The following is a 16,390-nucleotide window of genomic DNA, read 5'->3' on the forward strand; positions in this document are numbered from 1 at the left end:
TTAGTTCCCTGACCGGGGATCAAGCCCATGCTCCCTCTTAACCACTGGACCACCCAGGGTGGTCCCAAAAGGTACTCTTGAGATGAGAGCATTTTCTTCTTTGCAAATTACACCTCAATGAAGTTGACAAAATATACTTTTCCTGGTGACAATATAGACTCTTTTGGACAGTGTCTCACCAGGAAAGCTGGTAAAAACCTGACTTGGGGGTCGGTACCTACCCACTGCCCATCTCAGGATGAGTTGTGTGTGCTGCACACAGGTGACGTCCACAAGTGAGGTGTCCACGGCTCAGAAGCTGCTGCTGGGCCAGCCTGTATCAGAGGCTGTTCTCCAAAGCTCCAAGAAACAAGTGGGTGCTGGTAGCAGCATTAATAGTGTGGATTTCAAACAACAGCAGTTGGCAGCGCCCGGTGGGAAAAGAGCCTAGAAAAATTACTCAAGAGGAATTCCATGCAGACCAACCTGCTGTGTAACTTTTCCAGCCTCCATTTAGTAGAAAGGGAAATACATGCTCTGAAGGTGAGGTGAGGCTGAAACTTGTGAAAACATATCTTGATGTAAGAAATAATTACAGGTTGTAAGAACAGGCATTACAGTCACAGGAACCCTTTCTAAAACTAGTAGTTCTCAAGCCAGGCTGCACATCAGAATCTTTTGGATCTTTTAAACATTTCAATTTCTCTTTTTATCGAAGTAGTACACAAATACAGGATTTTAATTAATTTTTTTTATTTCTTGGCTGCATGGTACAGCAAGAGGGATCTTAGTTCTCTAACCAGAGATCAAACCTGAGCCCTCGAAGGGGAAGCTGGGAGTCTTAACTCCTAGACTTCCAGGGAAGTCCCAAATATGGTATTTTTTTTTGAAGTGAATATGGTTTTATGTTAATAGGACTAAAGGATGTATATTTACAAAAAAGAACAAACATCAGTCCCCTCGTAATCTCACCCCTGTTCCTTAGAACAGCTTTTTAACCTTAAGTGTACAGCTTGATGAATTTTTACACGTGTATCCACCTAACCTCACCCACATCAAGATCCAGACCATTCCAGCATCCTCAAATACTCACTGGCACCTCTGCCCAATTAATACTGCCTTGCCTCAAGACAAGTACTCTCATGACTCCTGTCACCATCAAATAGTTTTAAGGTGGCCATCTGAAATGATTTTTGCCACTTCATCTAGTGAAGTGAAAGTCGCTCAGTCGTATCGGACTCTGTGACCCCATTGGACTATACAGTCCATGGAATTCTCCAGGCCAGAATACTGGAGTAGGTAGCCTTTCCCTTCTCCAGGGGATTTTCCCAACCCCGGGATCGAACCCAGGTCTCCCGCATGGCAGGCAGATTCTTTACCAGCTGAGCCACCAGGGAAGCCCATTTCTTCTAGTACTTGTCTCCATAATTCTAAATAATAAGTGTACACTGCTATTCCTTGGTTTGCCAACTTTGGACAGTAACCAGGAGCTTCCTCCTTTGGTAGATCAAACTTCACTCGTCTGCTCTCCTTCCTTACCCACTGAAGCGGAGAAACTCTCAGGTTTCTAGGCTGCAGCCTCACACCGCCCACCCTGGGCACCTGGGTATTGAAGCACCGCAGGTGAGCCTAAGTGGCATTGAGCCCAGAGGCCCCAAGCCGGTGGTGACCCTGAAACTGACGTGAAACCAGCCTGCCGACGCCAGAACGTTCCCCGAGAAGGGCTCTGAAGAGAGTTAAACCGGGACACGTCATCAAGCTCTAGGCTAATTTGTAGTTGGAAGGAAGTCATGAGAAACACCAGCGTGTTTCTAAGATTTTTATTGCTCGTCGGGTGTGTTCTCAAGGCTCTCCACCCCTTTCTCCCAGGCAGCCACACACTCTGTACAAGCTCTTAGTGTAACTCAAGCTTTCTCTGAGGAGTTCGGGCGCCGGGTCTGCCTTTAAAGAGGAAGGTTGGTTTGTGCCTGATTGGCACCATTAGCAAGGGCAGGTAGTTTCTTTCCTTCGGAGAAGCCTCTCTAGCCCAGAAGGGCCTCCCGGGGGTGCTAGTGGTATAGAATCCACCTACCAGCGCAGGAGGTGCAAGAGACGTGGGTTCGATCCCTGGGTCGGGAAGATCCCCCGGAGGAGGAAATGGCACCCCTCACTCCAGTATTCTTGCCTGGAGAATCCTGTGGACAGAGGAGCCTGGTGGGCTATAGTCCATGGGGCCGCAGAGAGTCAGACACAACTGAGTGAGCCTGTGTGCATGCTCGTGCACACACACACTCTCTCTCCCTTCCCCCCACTTTGCTGCCATGCCCTTCAACCCGAAGACCCCTCACTGAACCTCAACTGGGGGGCATCTCCAGGCTGTGTCCCCACGGCTGTGAGAGGCAGGGCTGCCTCACGCCTCCCCACATTTCTGATTCCTTTTTCTCAGACCCAAGCTTTGCAGCGGCTTCACCAACCAAGAGGGGGTGCTCCCTTGATTCCCCCTGCCTGGATGGCTCTCTCCTCGCCGCGTCCTCTCAGCCTCTGGCATCAACTGGGTGGATACCCCGCCAGCAACCCCCCCGATGCCGGCCCGGACAAAGAGCCTTACTCTCTGCCGGTTCCCGGGGCAGGGACGGGACCTGCTTCCTCTCTCCTCCAGGGTGGCCCCTTCTCCTGCCCCGTCCTCCACACGCCGTGGGTGCATCTGACCGCCTGGAAAGGGTCTTTATAGCAATGACGTCATTGCTGCCAAATCCCAGGCATGAAATAGGAGCCTCCCTCCGTGGGCTCAAGGAGAACCCAGGCTGGGATCACCTGTGAGTCCTCTGTTCTCTGAAAGGGCATGCACCTGTGAGGCAGCAGATACTTGAGGGAATGGGGAATGGCTGGTTTAACAAGGGAGAAACAGGCTTAGAATTCTTTAAAAAAAAAAACACACAGGGTCACAGCAAATGCACTTAAGCAGCTGGAGATCCAGCCGGGGGCTCAGCCTCCGGGCCGCCGCGGCTCTCCTCTCCCGCGGACCCCATCTTCCTGCCCCGGGACCCACTCCCTGGTTCACTGAGGCAGGACCATCGAGCACCTAGCGGGGAGACCTGGGCACCCGGGTCCAGGGAGGTGGCTGCCCCAGCTCTCAACCTGGCCTCCCCAGGGGCCGCATGCCCCCAGCAGACTCAGGGCAGGCGGAAGCCCAATTCACTTGGTCCCCTTGGCACAGACCCAGGGTCTGGGGGAGGCACAGTCCGAAGCCACCAGCTTGCCTCCCTCCAAGCGCCCGCACTCGAGATCCGGCTGGTCCTGGTCTTCCTCTGGGAGCCTGGGGGAGGGCGAGAGGACAGAGAGGCCTTCAGGAGCACGGGCCCTCCTGGCCTGTGCAGCCGCTGCCTGGGTACTGCTGGGGTCGCGGACCGGAGCCCGGGGTCAGGAAAGAGCCCTGGGGCAGGAGCCAGGAGGCCGCACCCCCTCCTGCCCCAGATGTCAGCCGGGTGGCTCTGGGCAAACCACCAAACCTCTTTAAGAGGCACACCCCTTATCCAGAGAAGGGGGTGACAGTCCTTGCGCAAAGGCATGGGGGACCCAACAAGGGATGGGGTGAAGGGGACTAAGTGAAACTGAGAAACCCAACCTAGGAGGGGGATGGAGAAGGGGCGGGGGGTGGGAGAGGACTCAACCTGGGGACAGGTGAAGGGGAAGGCTTCCGGGTCCCTCTGGTGCTGCTGTGATGTCACGCTGGTCACACGGGGGGCCCAGTGCTAGCAAACTGGGGACAGAGGGGCCAGCCACCCAGGCCCACGGTCACTCACAGCTGGGGTGGCAGGGGGGTCCCGTCGATCCAGTGCCAGCCCTGGGGGCCTCGTCGGGCTCCCACCCAGGAGTACTTGGTGACCGGGTGTCTGCTCAGGAAATCCTGAGGGAGGAAAGCAATGGGTCATTCTTCTCGGGTCACTGGTACGGCTCACCTGGGCTTCCATGCCCCTGTCCGATCCCCCCACCCCAGCTTCCACAAGTCCCCAACTCCCCAAGCCAGAGACGTGACTCATCTCTCCCCAAACGCATGAAGTGGGAAGCTGTATTGGATGCTTGCTGGTTGACAGGCACTGTGCTCAGGCTTGGGGACCAGAAACAGGGGCGATCCCCGCTCAGCCTTCAAGGGGAGAGTGGATGTGATCCTCCATCCCCACGAGCAACGCACGATGGGTACTGAGCAGGAGGAGAAACAAGGAAGCACCGAGAAGATGGTGAAAGGCATGGGGAAAGCTGGGAGCCTACACAGAAACCCAGGTGATAGCAAGTAGCCTCGCTGGGCAGGAGGCTGCAGAGGTGGTCAGGGAATGGATGGTCAACACCACAGTTGCCAGCAAGAATAATAAACTACATTACATCCACTCGGGAAAGTATTGGTACGACCACTAAAGGGGACTTCCCTGGGGTGCACTGGGTAAGAACCTTCCAATGCAGGGGGACGAGGGTTTGATCCCTGGTTGGGGAACTAAGATCCCACATCCAAGGAGCAACTAAGTCTTGAGAACCACAACTGCAGAGCCCTCATGCTCCAGAGCTTCTGCTCTGCAATGAAGACCCAGTGCAGCCAAAATCAATAATAATAATAATAAAAGATGTTTTAAAGAAGGACCATTAAAAATAAGGGTGAGTATGAAATCCATGGGGCAACATGGGGAAAAGTTATAGTCTGTGAGGGGTTACAGTCCATGAAAAAGCTGAATTAAAGTTGTGGCCTGATAATAAGAATAAAAAAATGTGTACACCTGGACACAGACACACGAGGAACAACAAAAATCAAAACAAGGGTGTTCAGAGAGCTGTTGGAGACGCTTTTTTCTTTTAAATACTTGTCCTCAATGTCATGATGTTTTTAGCAATGAATTAAAGCAAAAAAACTGTTTAAAAATGTTGAGGGGGCAGAGTGGGAAAGAGCCTCAAGAGGGAGGGGATGTATGTATATTTAAAGCTGACTCACGTTATAGTATGGCAGAAACCCACACAGCATTGTAAAGCAATTATCCTCCAATTTAGAGAAAAATCTTCAACTCGAAAAAAGATGTCTCCATATCCTAAGCCCTGGTGTAGGGAACTGGAAGGTGGAAGGGTGGGGCAGCTGTCCACGCCAGCCCAGTCTTTCCAGAACATAAATTGTGCTATGTCACAAGAGCAGTATCATGGTTCCTAATGCTCAGATGGGTAATTCCACTTTAGGGAAGAAATCCAACAACAGAAAGAGAAAATGAACATTCTCAAAATTTCCTGCTGCTATTTATAAAGATAAAATGGAAACCACCCAAATGCTCAGCAGTCAGGAAATAACTAGGCAAATTATGGGATATCAACATGATGGAAAATTACAGTGCTCTTAAAGATGACAGGCACACTGAACACGCAGTTAGGCAAGAAAATGTAAATATAAAACAACGCCAAGTGGAAAAAAAGCAGACCATGCCAGCAAGCCCATGGCGCTCACCACGCTGAGCAGCACACACATTAGTGATGACAGGAAGTGGCCTGGCATACATCTGACATAGGCTTAGTTCCTCTCTACCAGTGTTCAGGATGACAGAGACAAAAGTTCTATGTTTGACCTTGGGGATGAGGAAGCAAGCGTGGGGACTTCCCTGGCAGTCCTGTGCTTAAGACTGCACTTTCACTGCAGAGGGCGCAGGTTCAAGCCCTGGTAGGGGAACTAAGATCCAACAGGCTGTGCAGTGTGGCCAAAAAAAAATAATAAAACCCACAGAAAGGAAGCACAGAATGATGCCTGCCCCCTTGATGACACTCCTATTTGTCCTTCAGGCCTCAGTTTAAAGGTGACTTTCTGTAGGGACACTGCACTGAACCCCTCCCCTGGATCACCACAACCTTCATAGTTTGGAGCATGGTGTGAGACACCGAACTTGTCAGTTTTCTGTATCAGTGAACTTGGTGAGGACTGGGGGCCTGCCCTATCGATCACTGACCGTGAGAGCCCAGCACACAGCAGACCAGCCCAATAAAATGCACCCCCAGCCCCCATGTCCCTGCAATAACCAGCAAGGGCCGCAGGTAACAGGCGAGCTGTGAGGCCAGCCCTGCACCCAGAGGTGTTGGTGCAGACCCACCCCCCACCCACCCCTTTCAGGAACATCAGCTGGTCCACAGCTGGGAAAGGAACCTGAAAGAACTTCCAGACTGAGGGGTGGCAATCTCACCCCTTCTGAAATCCCGAAGACCAGACTGCACAAGGCACACAGCCGTTCCTGGGCTTTTCATTTGCTCTCTGGCTGGACTCCACAGGCCGGGGCCCAGGGGCAAGGCTGGGTGGGAGCTTTGTAGGGGATGAGAAGGAACCTGGGCTGGCTTTGAGCTGTGAGTCAGAGGGCAGGGCAGCCCTAAGCATCTTGCAACTGTGGCTGCAGCAGACTTGGGCCTCCCGCTACCCAGCCCCAACCTCCTGGGAGCAGTCACTGCCTGATCACCAGATCTTGGAGCTTCTTCCAGTACTGAGAAGGTGACTATCACTGCAGAGGAGAGCTTTGGGGCCTGGCCGCCCCTCACTCAAATTCTGGTTCTGTGACTTGCAAGCTACGTGACCCTAGGCAAGTTCCTTGACTTTTCAGAGCTTCAGTATGATCCCCTGTAAAGTGGGGGAGATGTTTGAATGAGGCCTGAAATCATGTCCATAAAGCCAAGGGCGTGTAGTACACACTCATTAAATTAGTCTCCAGTCTGCTGGGTGCTGTGTAAAGCTTCGTGTCTGACCCCAACATACACGACCTCATCTGATGCTTGGCGTTGCCAAGGTGATCCTGCCCTTCTCTGTCGTAGCCCCAGGCCATCTGGCTCTCTCCCTGGGCCTTCCCCACTCAGCTCCACCCATTCCATTCCTTGCAGCTCAGACTCCACTAACCTGTTCCCATTGTTAGCGAAAATTGTGGTGTGGGAAAAGCACTGTCTAGAGACAAAAGTAAATTCTAGAAATTTGGGGGGCTTCCCTGGTGGCTCAGATGGTAAAGAATCAGCCTGCCATTCAGGAGACCTGGGTTCGATTCCTGGGTCGGGAAGATCCCCTGGAGGAGGGCCTGGCAACCCACTCCAGTATTCTTGCCTGGAGAATCCCCATGGACAGAGGAGCCTGGCGGGCTACAGTTCATGGAGTCGCAGAGAGTCAGACACGACTGAGCAACTAAGTACAGAAACTGGAGTAATTTACAGCTCAAAGGAAAGCTCCGCAAGGGTGGCACTGACATTGGGCGCCACTGTCTGTAGCTGGTAAGTCTCCAATTTTGCTACCAATGTGGGGGTGGGGGATGTGATCCTGATATTCCCTGAAAGCTTATGTTCTACATCTTAAAATTAAGGTAAATTACTTACCATGCTTTCATACATTTCTTCTTTAAAAACTGGTAAACTACATATCATAAAATGTACCATTTTTAAGTGTGTAGCTCAGAGGCTTTAGGTTCACTCACTGCTATATGACAATCACTGCCCCCTTCATCTCCAGAACTTTTTCATCTTCCCCAACTGAAACTTTGCACCCATGAAGCAACTCTGATTTCCCCCTCCCCCTGGCAACCACCATTCTACTTTTTGCCTTCAAACATTTCTGTGTTAATATTTGAATGTTTTAAGCTGTATGATTTTCTGAATCCTATGATATCTATTCGTGTTTTCATCTTTCTGCACTCAAGATGTGGCTTACAGTCGGTGTGTACATTTCAAGAATCTTCTTCCTTCCCCACCCCTGCGAAACCAAGCTGATCTTAAACCAGTGGCTAGTGAATCTAATGATTGATGGCACGTGTGTGCAAGCTAAGTCGCCTCAGTCGTGTCTCTTTGCAACCTATGGAATGTAACCTGCCAGGTTCCTCTGTCCATGGGATTCTCCAGGCAAGAATACTGGAGTGGGTTGCGACGCCCTCCTCCAGGGGATCTTCCGGACCCAGGGATCAAACCTGTGCATCTTGGGTCTCCTGCACTGGCAGGCGGGTTCTTTACCACTAGTGCCACCTGTGAAGCACTGAAACTTTCTTCTTAACCTCTTGAGGAAGATGAGCCGTGTCTGTCATCGGGCTGTGTGTACTACTGGCACTTGGGCGTGTCCCAGGGGTCCGTGCCTCCCAGCTTGTGAGCCCAGCCTTCGCCAGCCGGCCCGGCCCCTCTATCAGCCGCCGGCCTGTCCTCAGCTGCTCTTTCCCACCTCTGCCTCGGTACCTCCTGCAGCTTCTGGCCCTCGTCCAGAACTCGGGTAGAGCTCCACAACCAGCATATTCAGGATTTTAACTGCTTGAGACCCAAGTCTTCACTTTGGTCTTTTTCCAAGGGGCATTTTTGAAAAAGGCTTATCAAAACTTTGTGATATGTTTTCTGATTATATACATTTATGTCACAAATGATTGATCCTATGTGCTAAGTTTTAAAAGAATTTAAGATCCATTTGCAATTGGGGTAGTTCAGCCCATCTCCCCTCTTGGAGGACCCCAGTCATAGGGAGGCCATTTGTTCAGGTGACATCCAAAGTCATTGTGGACCAAACCTGTCTGATGTAAGGGAGGCTGAAGGGCAGGGACCTTTTGCTTCACCAGTTTTCTGATGACACTTGCTACGATGAGTGGGTCTCAGGAGATGGGCTGCTAAGTCCTTGCCCAGTTCACCCTCCATCCTCCATCAGCTCCAGGCACTCTCTAGGGACCCACCAAGTTCCCAATGGCCTTCACTTTACAGACCCAGCCGGGCTGGGTCCGGCAGAAACCATTATATTCTGATCTCTTGGGCTATCATTCCTCTAGCATTTCCCCCTACTTCTAGAGCATACTATTTGTGGAACACCTAGAACATTCCAAAAAGCTTGAAAGAAGAAAAATAATCACTTGTGGCTCCAGTGATAACCGTTAGTATACTTCCTTTCAGTACTTTTTCTTTGCAAGTATATTTACGGTCTTCGGATCATGCCCCTCCTCTGCCGACCTCCCCCCTTCTCACCTGGGTGTGTCTCAGCAGGGGGAGGGTAGCGTGGTGGGCTGAGCAGAAAGCCTGGCTGGTCTCCCAGGCCTCGGCTTCGGCTGCGAGGTAGTAGCACTGCCCCTCGGACCACATCCAGCCCGCGGGGCATGGGCGGCATCTGGTCCCTGTGGCACGGAGACCGGAGGTGAGCACAGGGTAAACTGTACAGAGTTTAAACTGCTCAGGATTGGTATGGATGTTCAAATATCAGGGGGCAGGTGCGGATCATGGAGGGGAGAGGGAAACCAGCACCGGAGGGCGGGGCGAGCACCGGGGGGGGGGCGGGGCGAGCGGGGGGGGGCGGGGCGAGCACCCGGAAGGCTTATGCACAAGCTGCATCCACCAGGAAGGGGTTCTAATCCCTTACCTTTGCTCACTGAGTCCCCTATCTTTGTGCATCTGCCCAGGGGGATTTTTTTTTTTTCTTTTCTTTTTCTTAAAAGATTTTTTGGATTTGGACCATTTTTTAAAGTCTTTACTGCATTTGTTACAATATTACTTCTGTTTTATGTTTGGGGTTTTTGGCCCCGCAGCACGTGGGAGCTTAGCTGCCCAACCAGGGACTGAACCTGTACTCCCTGCGTTGAAAAGCGAAGTCCTAACCACTGGACTGCCAGGAGAGTCCCTGGGGATGTCTTTTACTAATTTCACAAAGAAGCTGGAAGGACTAGACACCCTGCTGGTGGAGCAGGGGAGGAAAGGGAATGGGGGACGGGGAGGAGAGGGGTGATGTTGGGGAAGAAGATCCACACCTGTTTTCGAGGCCAGGGCCACAACAGCCACCGCCAACACCGCCAGGAGCACAGCCATGACTGCCAGGGCCCAGCGCAGGGACCTCATGTACATGGGCAGCCCTGGGAGAGGGGGAGGGGACAACCAGGAGACACAGGTTAGGAGATCATCGCAACTCAAGACCATGCTGCATCATACAAGAGCATCACACCCATCTCAGCACCCACCCCCTCGGCTCATAAAACCAGGATAAACCATTCAATTTAGGGCCAAACTTCATATTTGGGAGAAAACTGCTAGAAGATATTCCACTTCTTAAATAACTAGGAGACAAGATTCGCTTCAAGTGAGAGAGTGGCTAACAACAATGAATGGAGCTCCTGATGTGCACTAGAGGCAAGGCACCAACAACACCGAGGATGGGGCAAGGTCCCTGCGCTCAGGTTGCTAACGGGACAGGCAAAGATGCCAGGAGATAAAATGTCACAGGAGGGCGGGCCCAGGGCTAGATTCAAAGTTCAACAGACCCTCCAATTCAAGTTCAAGTCCTGACTCCATGGGCCCCTCAAGTTTTCTCGGTGTTTTCCCATTTTAATGTTGGAATCACACCTGCCTCTTCTCTCTCGCTCCAGGTCACTGGAGACCACTGATGAAGCATCAGGCAAAGAGCGCTTTGCAGGATGCAGAGCACTAGACAAATGCGAGCTGTCAGCCACTCAGGGACCAGGGCACCAGATGGCTGGAAAAATGCTGCGGAGGGGAAAGGAAGATGGGGGAGACTCTAGGAGAGAGGAAGGACTCAGAGATAGAACGTGTTCAGATGTCACATCCTGCTCTGTAGACAGAATAACTGGGGAGACCAGAGGGGAACACTTGGTGAATAAAACATAGTCAATGCTTGCTCACAGACATCGATAGTTATAAGCAGCTTTCCACCCAGAAAGGCACATGCATCTGAAGCACTCAGGATGGGACCTCGGCCACAACTCAGGTATGAAATCAATCAGAGCAAAAACATCTTGCTGCAGGGGGCCCCAGACCTACCCAGATCTTGGGGATGAGCGTCAGGAATGCTGCATAATAATCAGTGTGAGGAAATCAGTCATGTTTCCCAAAGTCTAGAAGCAGAAGTCTGTGGCAAATATTTCATTCTTTTGAAAAGGCTAATTCCATTAAGAAAAAAAAAAAGCCACGTACATTGTATATTCCCACTGTCCGATTCCCTTTTTGTATCAGGTATTGACATCTTCAGTGTCACACCCTCTGCTGCTTTTCTTCACTGCTCATCCACTGTCATTCTCTATATTTTGACTACCTTTCCCGCCCCACAACTGAAACACCACCTGCTTCCTCCTGTAGTCAAATCCCACAGCTGGGGTAGAGCCGGTTTGGGGGGACTTACAGTTTATTCACCTGGGGCAGCCAAGGGTCATCATAAAAACTAAAATACACACTTCCAAATACAAAGCTTACCAGAGGACTCAGAGGGCTCCTGCCACTGAGAGACCTGCAGGTCAGTCTGCTTTGGCTGGTGGCCTCTGTCCCTCTGGCCGAGCTCAAGCATGCTGGACACCACTCTCTTGGCTCCACTTCCTCCAGACACTGAGAACATTCTTCCTCTGAATGTACCCCACCCCACCCCCACCTCATGCCATCGAAGACTGCCAGGCCCTTTTGTTTTCTCCAGAGTAAGGACTGCCGGAGGGCAGGGTCAGGACTCTGTTTCCTCCTATCCTCCACACCTGAGGTGCTGAGCACAATGCGACCAGCACCAGCAGGTTGGACAACCACTGAGATCCAACTGCTGCTCTCCAGCCCTAACTGGGCTGGGGACGAAGCGTTCCTGACACGTGCTCACACTCTGAAGTTAGTGCCATTCATTGAGTGTTGATTTACAGAGCACTGCCAGGTGTCAGAGATTTGGTGAGATGTGGGCTGTCACCAGCTGTGCCCCACGGGGCTCGGGAATCCTGATGATACTCAAGAGGGATGCTGAGCTGGGCAGCACAAGGGCCCGTGGAGCACAGAATAGAGACACCTAATCCAGCCTTGGGACCAGATGAGGTGACTCTAAACCAACACCTAAGGGGGCATATTCTCCATCTGATGATCCAGCTGTCCCCCCAGTTTTAGGCTGTCTGCAAAAAGCAGCTTCTCTTCTGGGCTGCATGCTGCCATAGAGAACATTCCCTGAGTCTTTTTTTGTTTGTTTGTTTTTAATATTTATTAATTTGACTGTGCCAGGTCTTAGTTGCAGCATGTGGGATCTAGTTCCTTGACCAGGGATTGAACTCAGGCTCCCTGCAGTGGGATTTTCAGTTTACATGGGGCCAGCGCCTCTGGGACAGTTGCCCCCCAAAAGCAGTGAAGAGACAAAGCAGTATGTCCCCTAACTCTCTCCACAGTGGCCTCCGCCCTCCCGGGTTCTCAAGGAGGGGACGTGGAAACAGCTGGCTGGCAGCATTACTGTGCTGGGGGCCTGGGCAAGTCCCCCAGCCTGTGCCCTCGAGTGCCCTCTTGTTGAGGTCACTAGCTTGATCCCAGGTTGGTAAAGGCCACAGTAGGCAGAAACCACATGCAGAGTTCCTCATCCAGGCAGCTTCCCTCAGACCCAGCCTCAGCCAGGTGCTGTGGACCTTAAAGTTCTTTGATCCCACACTTCCCAGAGAGCAAGCCCAAAGCAGCAGTGTCTATGTACACCTTGCAGTATCTTCTGCCAGGTGTCTTCCCCCTATACCCTCAAGATCCATCCCCACGCCCCCAGGTTCCCTGCCTCATGCCCAGAGCACTGCTCCTAAGTGGCAGCATTCCCCAAGTCTGCCTCTCCCCAGGACACTGCTGACCACATCTTCCTCAAACTCTCGCCTTTTGCGGCCTCTTTGTATCCTGATTCTCTTCCTACCACCTATACTTTTCTTTCCCAGTCTGTGACTGGCTCCTCTTCCTTTTGTTTTTTGGTGATGCATGGCATGCAGGATCTTAATTCCCAGATCAGGTATCGCACCTGCGCCCCCTGTAGTCGGGGCTTGGAGTCCTAACCATTGAACTGCCAGGGACGTCTGACTCCTCTTCCTTTAAATGACATCACTACCTGGAATTCCCAAACGCACCTGCTTATTTCTTCCCCACCTCTTTCCCCATTCTCCACTCTGGAAGGATAACCCAATGAATCCATCACTCCACTACTCAGATCAGAACTTGGGAGGCATCCCCACTCCTCCTGTTCGCGCATCTTCATGGGCACAGTGGCCTTGCTCACTAATCCTACCTCTTGAACCCTCCTTCCCATCCCTGCCACAGATCATCTCTTCATCATCTCTTGTTCAATGACTGCTATCACCTCCTAAGGTTTGCCTTCCTTCAACCTCATCCCTGTCCCAACCTTCCTCCACAGTGCTGTCAGAGCCCACTTTCTAGTCATTTCCTTATCACCCCACCCTTCAGACGATAAAGAATCTGCCTGCAACACAGAAGACCCAGGTTCAATCCCTGGGTCGGGAAGATCCCCTGGAGAAGGGAATGGCAACCCACTCCAGTATTCTTGCTTGGAGAATTCCATGGACAGAGAAGCCTGGCAGGCTACAGTCCATCAGGTCACAAAGAGTCGGACGTGACTGAGCAACTTCTATTATTAATCTGATAAAAAGCTATAGATTCATTATGGTAGACAGAATAACATCCCCCTAAAGATGCTGGTAAAGAATCCACCTGCCAATGAAGAAGACACAGCTTTGATCCTGGGTCGGGAAGATCCTCTGGAGGAGGAAATGGCAACCCACTCCAGTATTCTTGCCTGGAAAATTCCATGGACAGAGGAGCCTAGCAGGCTACATACAGTTCATGGGGTTTCAACAAGTCAGACACAGTTGAACACACATAGCATGGCAGCAAAGATGTCCACGTCTTAACCCCTGGAACCTGGGAATATGTTAGGTTACAGGTACATGGGGATTAAGGTTTCTTATCTGCTGACCTTGGGATGGATTTCTGGGTGGGTCCAATGTAATCACAAGGGTCCTTATAAATGGAAGAGGGGGACAGAAGGTCAGGAGAGTCAAAGATGGCAGTGGGAGGCTTCAAGCAGACATTGTCTGGTTTTGAATATACAAAGGACCATGAGCTAAGGAACCCGATCCCCCTTAGAAACCAGAAAAGGCAAGGAAACAACCATCTCCTGAAGCCCCCAGAATGGATCACGGGGGTTGATAACTGGACTTTAGACCCCAGAGCCTACATCAGATTCCAGACTTAGAGAACCACAAGATAATACAGTAGTGCCTTTTTAAGTCTCTAAGTTTGTGCCAGTTTGTTACAGCAGCACCAGAAAACGACTACACTTCTGCAGAAAGTGTGCTCGCACCCAACTCTGCACAAGTTCCTGAGTGATCTGAGTCCTTGAACTCTACCATGTCCAAGAACAACCCCCTCACCTCCGGTATAGAGCCCCCTCAGGATTTGGAGCCTGTCCAGCTGACCCGTCCTTCCTCTCCGCTGGCCAAGCTTTTAGCAATGTGCCTGTGTCTAGCTCCACAGGGTCCCTGTTCCCGCTGGCTTTCTACCTAGAAGGAGTCTACCACCGGCAACTCCTTAAGCATTCAAGACTTAGCTGAAGGAAGCTTTCCCATGCCCTCAAGTTCACAAACCACTCCCTTCTGCTTCCGTGTCCAGGATTTTTATATTTAGGATCTTTCTTCTTCACTGCAAACCCCCACGCCGCGGGGCAGGGCACGCCTCTCCCACCCCCGCCCAGTCTGGCCTGTTGTCCCCACGCAGTAGCTGCTGAATGGATGAGTGTTAGGGGCCAGGTGATCTCTAATATATGGGAGGGAAAGAGGAACCCTGGGCCTAGAGAGGTCGGCCAGCCAGAGCCAGGATTAGGTTGTTCTACCCTACCCGGTCGCCACCACCGTCACGTGATCCCGAAAGCCTTCCTCGCGCTTGGAATTCCTTCCACCCCTACTTCTCAAAGATGCTGCGCACACTAAGACGGAACGCGAAAGTTCTTGGAGGGTCAGGGAGGGAGAATAGTGGTTTTATTGTTTTTTTTTTTTTTTTTACTACCAATAATTTGAATTATAATTACGTAGACAGTAAAGTTATTGGCTGTAAGCCAGAGAGGCCTGGTGGGGGTTCCTCCGCCCCAGTGGCTCAAGCCCCACCGGGCAGCGCTGCTCCCGGCGCCCGCGCGCTTACCTACGCGCTTTATGATCCGGGACATCTTCTTGTCGCCGTACAGCTCGGCGTGGGGCAGGAGCACGGCGTCCTCCCGGCAGCGGCAGCGGCACGTGGGGGAGCCCGGGGGCTCTGCGCCCCCCTCCGCGGAACTGGCGCAGCCCTGGGCGTCGAGGCCGCGCTCAGTCCCGGAGGCGGCGGGCGGCGTGCCGCGGCCCCACGTGCCTCCCGGGGACGGGGTCCGCCGCAGGAGCGTGTGCGCGGGGGAGGTGTGGCGGGAGAAGCCCGGGGACTCGGGCACCGGGACCGTGAGGAAGCGCGTGGAGGGCACCGGCGAGGGCGCGCGGCTGCCGCCGGCCGAGCCCACGGATTTCACGCGCACGTCCACCTGAAGTTCCACCGGGGTCCAGGTGCCCGGAGCTGGCTCACCCGGAGCGGCCTTGGGTATCAGCTCGGCCTCCGGCGCCTCGCCGTCCCGGGGCTGCTCGGCCGCGGCGGGGCCCGGAGACGGCGGCTCCGGGCCCGTCGACGCCTGGCGGCGGAAGGCGCCATAGCCCAGGCTGGGTGGCAGCAATCGCAGAGGCGCGGGGCGAGGCGAGGGCAGCATCTTCCCGCCCGACATGTCCTGGCCCGCGCCCGCCGCCTCTCTGGCGGGGGCCAGACTCAAGCTGCTCTCGGGACTCTCAGGGCGTCTTTTCTCCGCGGGGACCTGCGGCTGCTCCAGCTCCGGGACCTGGCTTCCCAAGGACTCCATTTCGAACTCGGCCCCGGCTCGGTCTTCCCTCGACGCCCCCCGCGCCTCCCGGTCTCCCTCCATCCTGTGTGCAGAGCAGCAGAGATGCCGAGCGGGACGCACCTGGGCCAGGTAGGGAGTTAGCTTCTCCTCCCGGGTTGCGATTGGTCCAGAGGAGTCGCTTAAGTGGCCAAGCCACGCCCCTCCCCGTCGCCACACCCACTTCCTCCTCCCAAGGGCTCGCCCAAGGGCCCCGGCTGGGATTGGCTATGGCCCGCCGTCTGACTGACTGAGGTTTTACTCAGAAAGACAGAGCTTCAAGACTCATAAGAGGGATCCCAGAGCTCAGACTCCTCTCCTGTCCCTGACCCCAATCATTTCCCCCTCTAGCGCTCTGGACTGTGCTGATTTTTGAGAGTTATAGCTTGGGCGGAGAGCGATTGGCCAAGCCTGTAGAAATCCTGGGACCTCAGTAAAATCAGCGGGTCCAAAGGGAATGGGTCTGCTTGTGCAAAAGCAGCAGAGCTGAGATCCGGACGCCGTGGCCGGGGAAGAGGCGGAACACCTGAGAGGTCACTCCCAAGGCAGAAGTCGCAGGGACATCTACTCTGGAGGCCCGACTCCCACTGTGCTAACTCAATAAAGAGATTAATAAGCTTGAAAATGTGTGTTTTCACCGGGGCCAGTAATCGAAATACCATTTAAAAATATAGATTCCTGGTGGACTCCACCTAGACCTACTGAATCTCATAAGGGGATAAAGAGGGCAATTTTCAACAAGTGCCCCAGGACTTCCCAGGT

The 16,390-nt window shown here is 52.9% G+C and overlaps 1 protein-coding gene across 3 annotated transcripts; it reads right to left on the reverse strand.

Moving 5' to 3' along the window:
- Window positions 1-1,596: 1,596 nt before the first annotated feature.
- Window positions 1,597-15,673, reverse strand: KLRG2 (killer cell lectin like receptor G2). 3 transcript variants are annotated; one of them, XR_006268614.1, is made up of 6 exons: window positions 14,878-15,673; window positions 9,705-9,806; window positions 8,932-9,077; window positions 3,762-3,865; window positions 2,567-3,302; window positions 1,597-2,153 (listed from the first exon to the last, which is right to left on the reverse strand). XR_006268614.1 is itself a non-coding variant. In XM_043463850.1 (5 exons), the coding sequence occupies exons 1-5, from the start codon at window positions 15,671-15,673 to the stop codon at window positions 3,154-3,156; spliced, it is 1,269 nt and encodes a 422-aa protein (XP_043319785.1). In that variant the 3' UTR covers window positions 2,168-3,153. The 3 variants fall into 3 exon arrangements, 2 of the variants coding, with proteins under 2 accessions (XP_043319785.1, XP_043319784.1); XM_043463850.1 differs by lacking the exon at window positions 1,597-2,153 and having other exon boundaries at window positions 2,168-3,274; XM_043463849.1 differs by lacking the exon at window positions 1,597-2,153 and having other exon boundaries at window positions 2,168-3,302.
- Window positions 15,674-16,390: the final 717 nt, after the last annotated feature.

This window comes from Cervus canadensis, chromosome 3 (genome assembly GCF_019320065.1).
Source record: "Cervus canadensis isolate Bull #8, Minnesota chromosome 3, ASM1932006v1, whole genome shotgun sequence".
Lineage (NCBI taxonomy): Eukaryota > Metazoa > Chordata > Mammalia > Artiodactyla > Cervidae > Cervus > Cervus canadensis.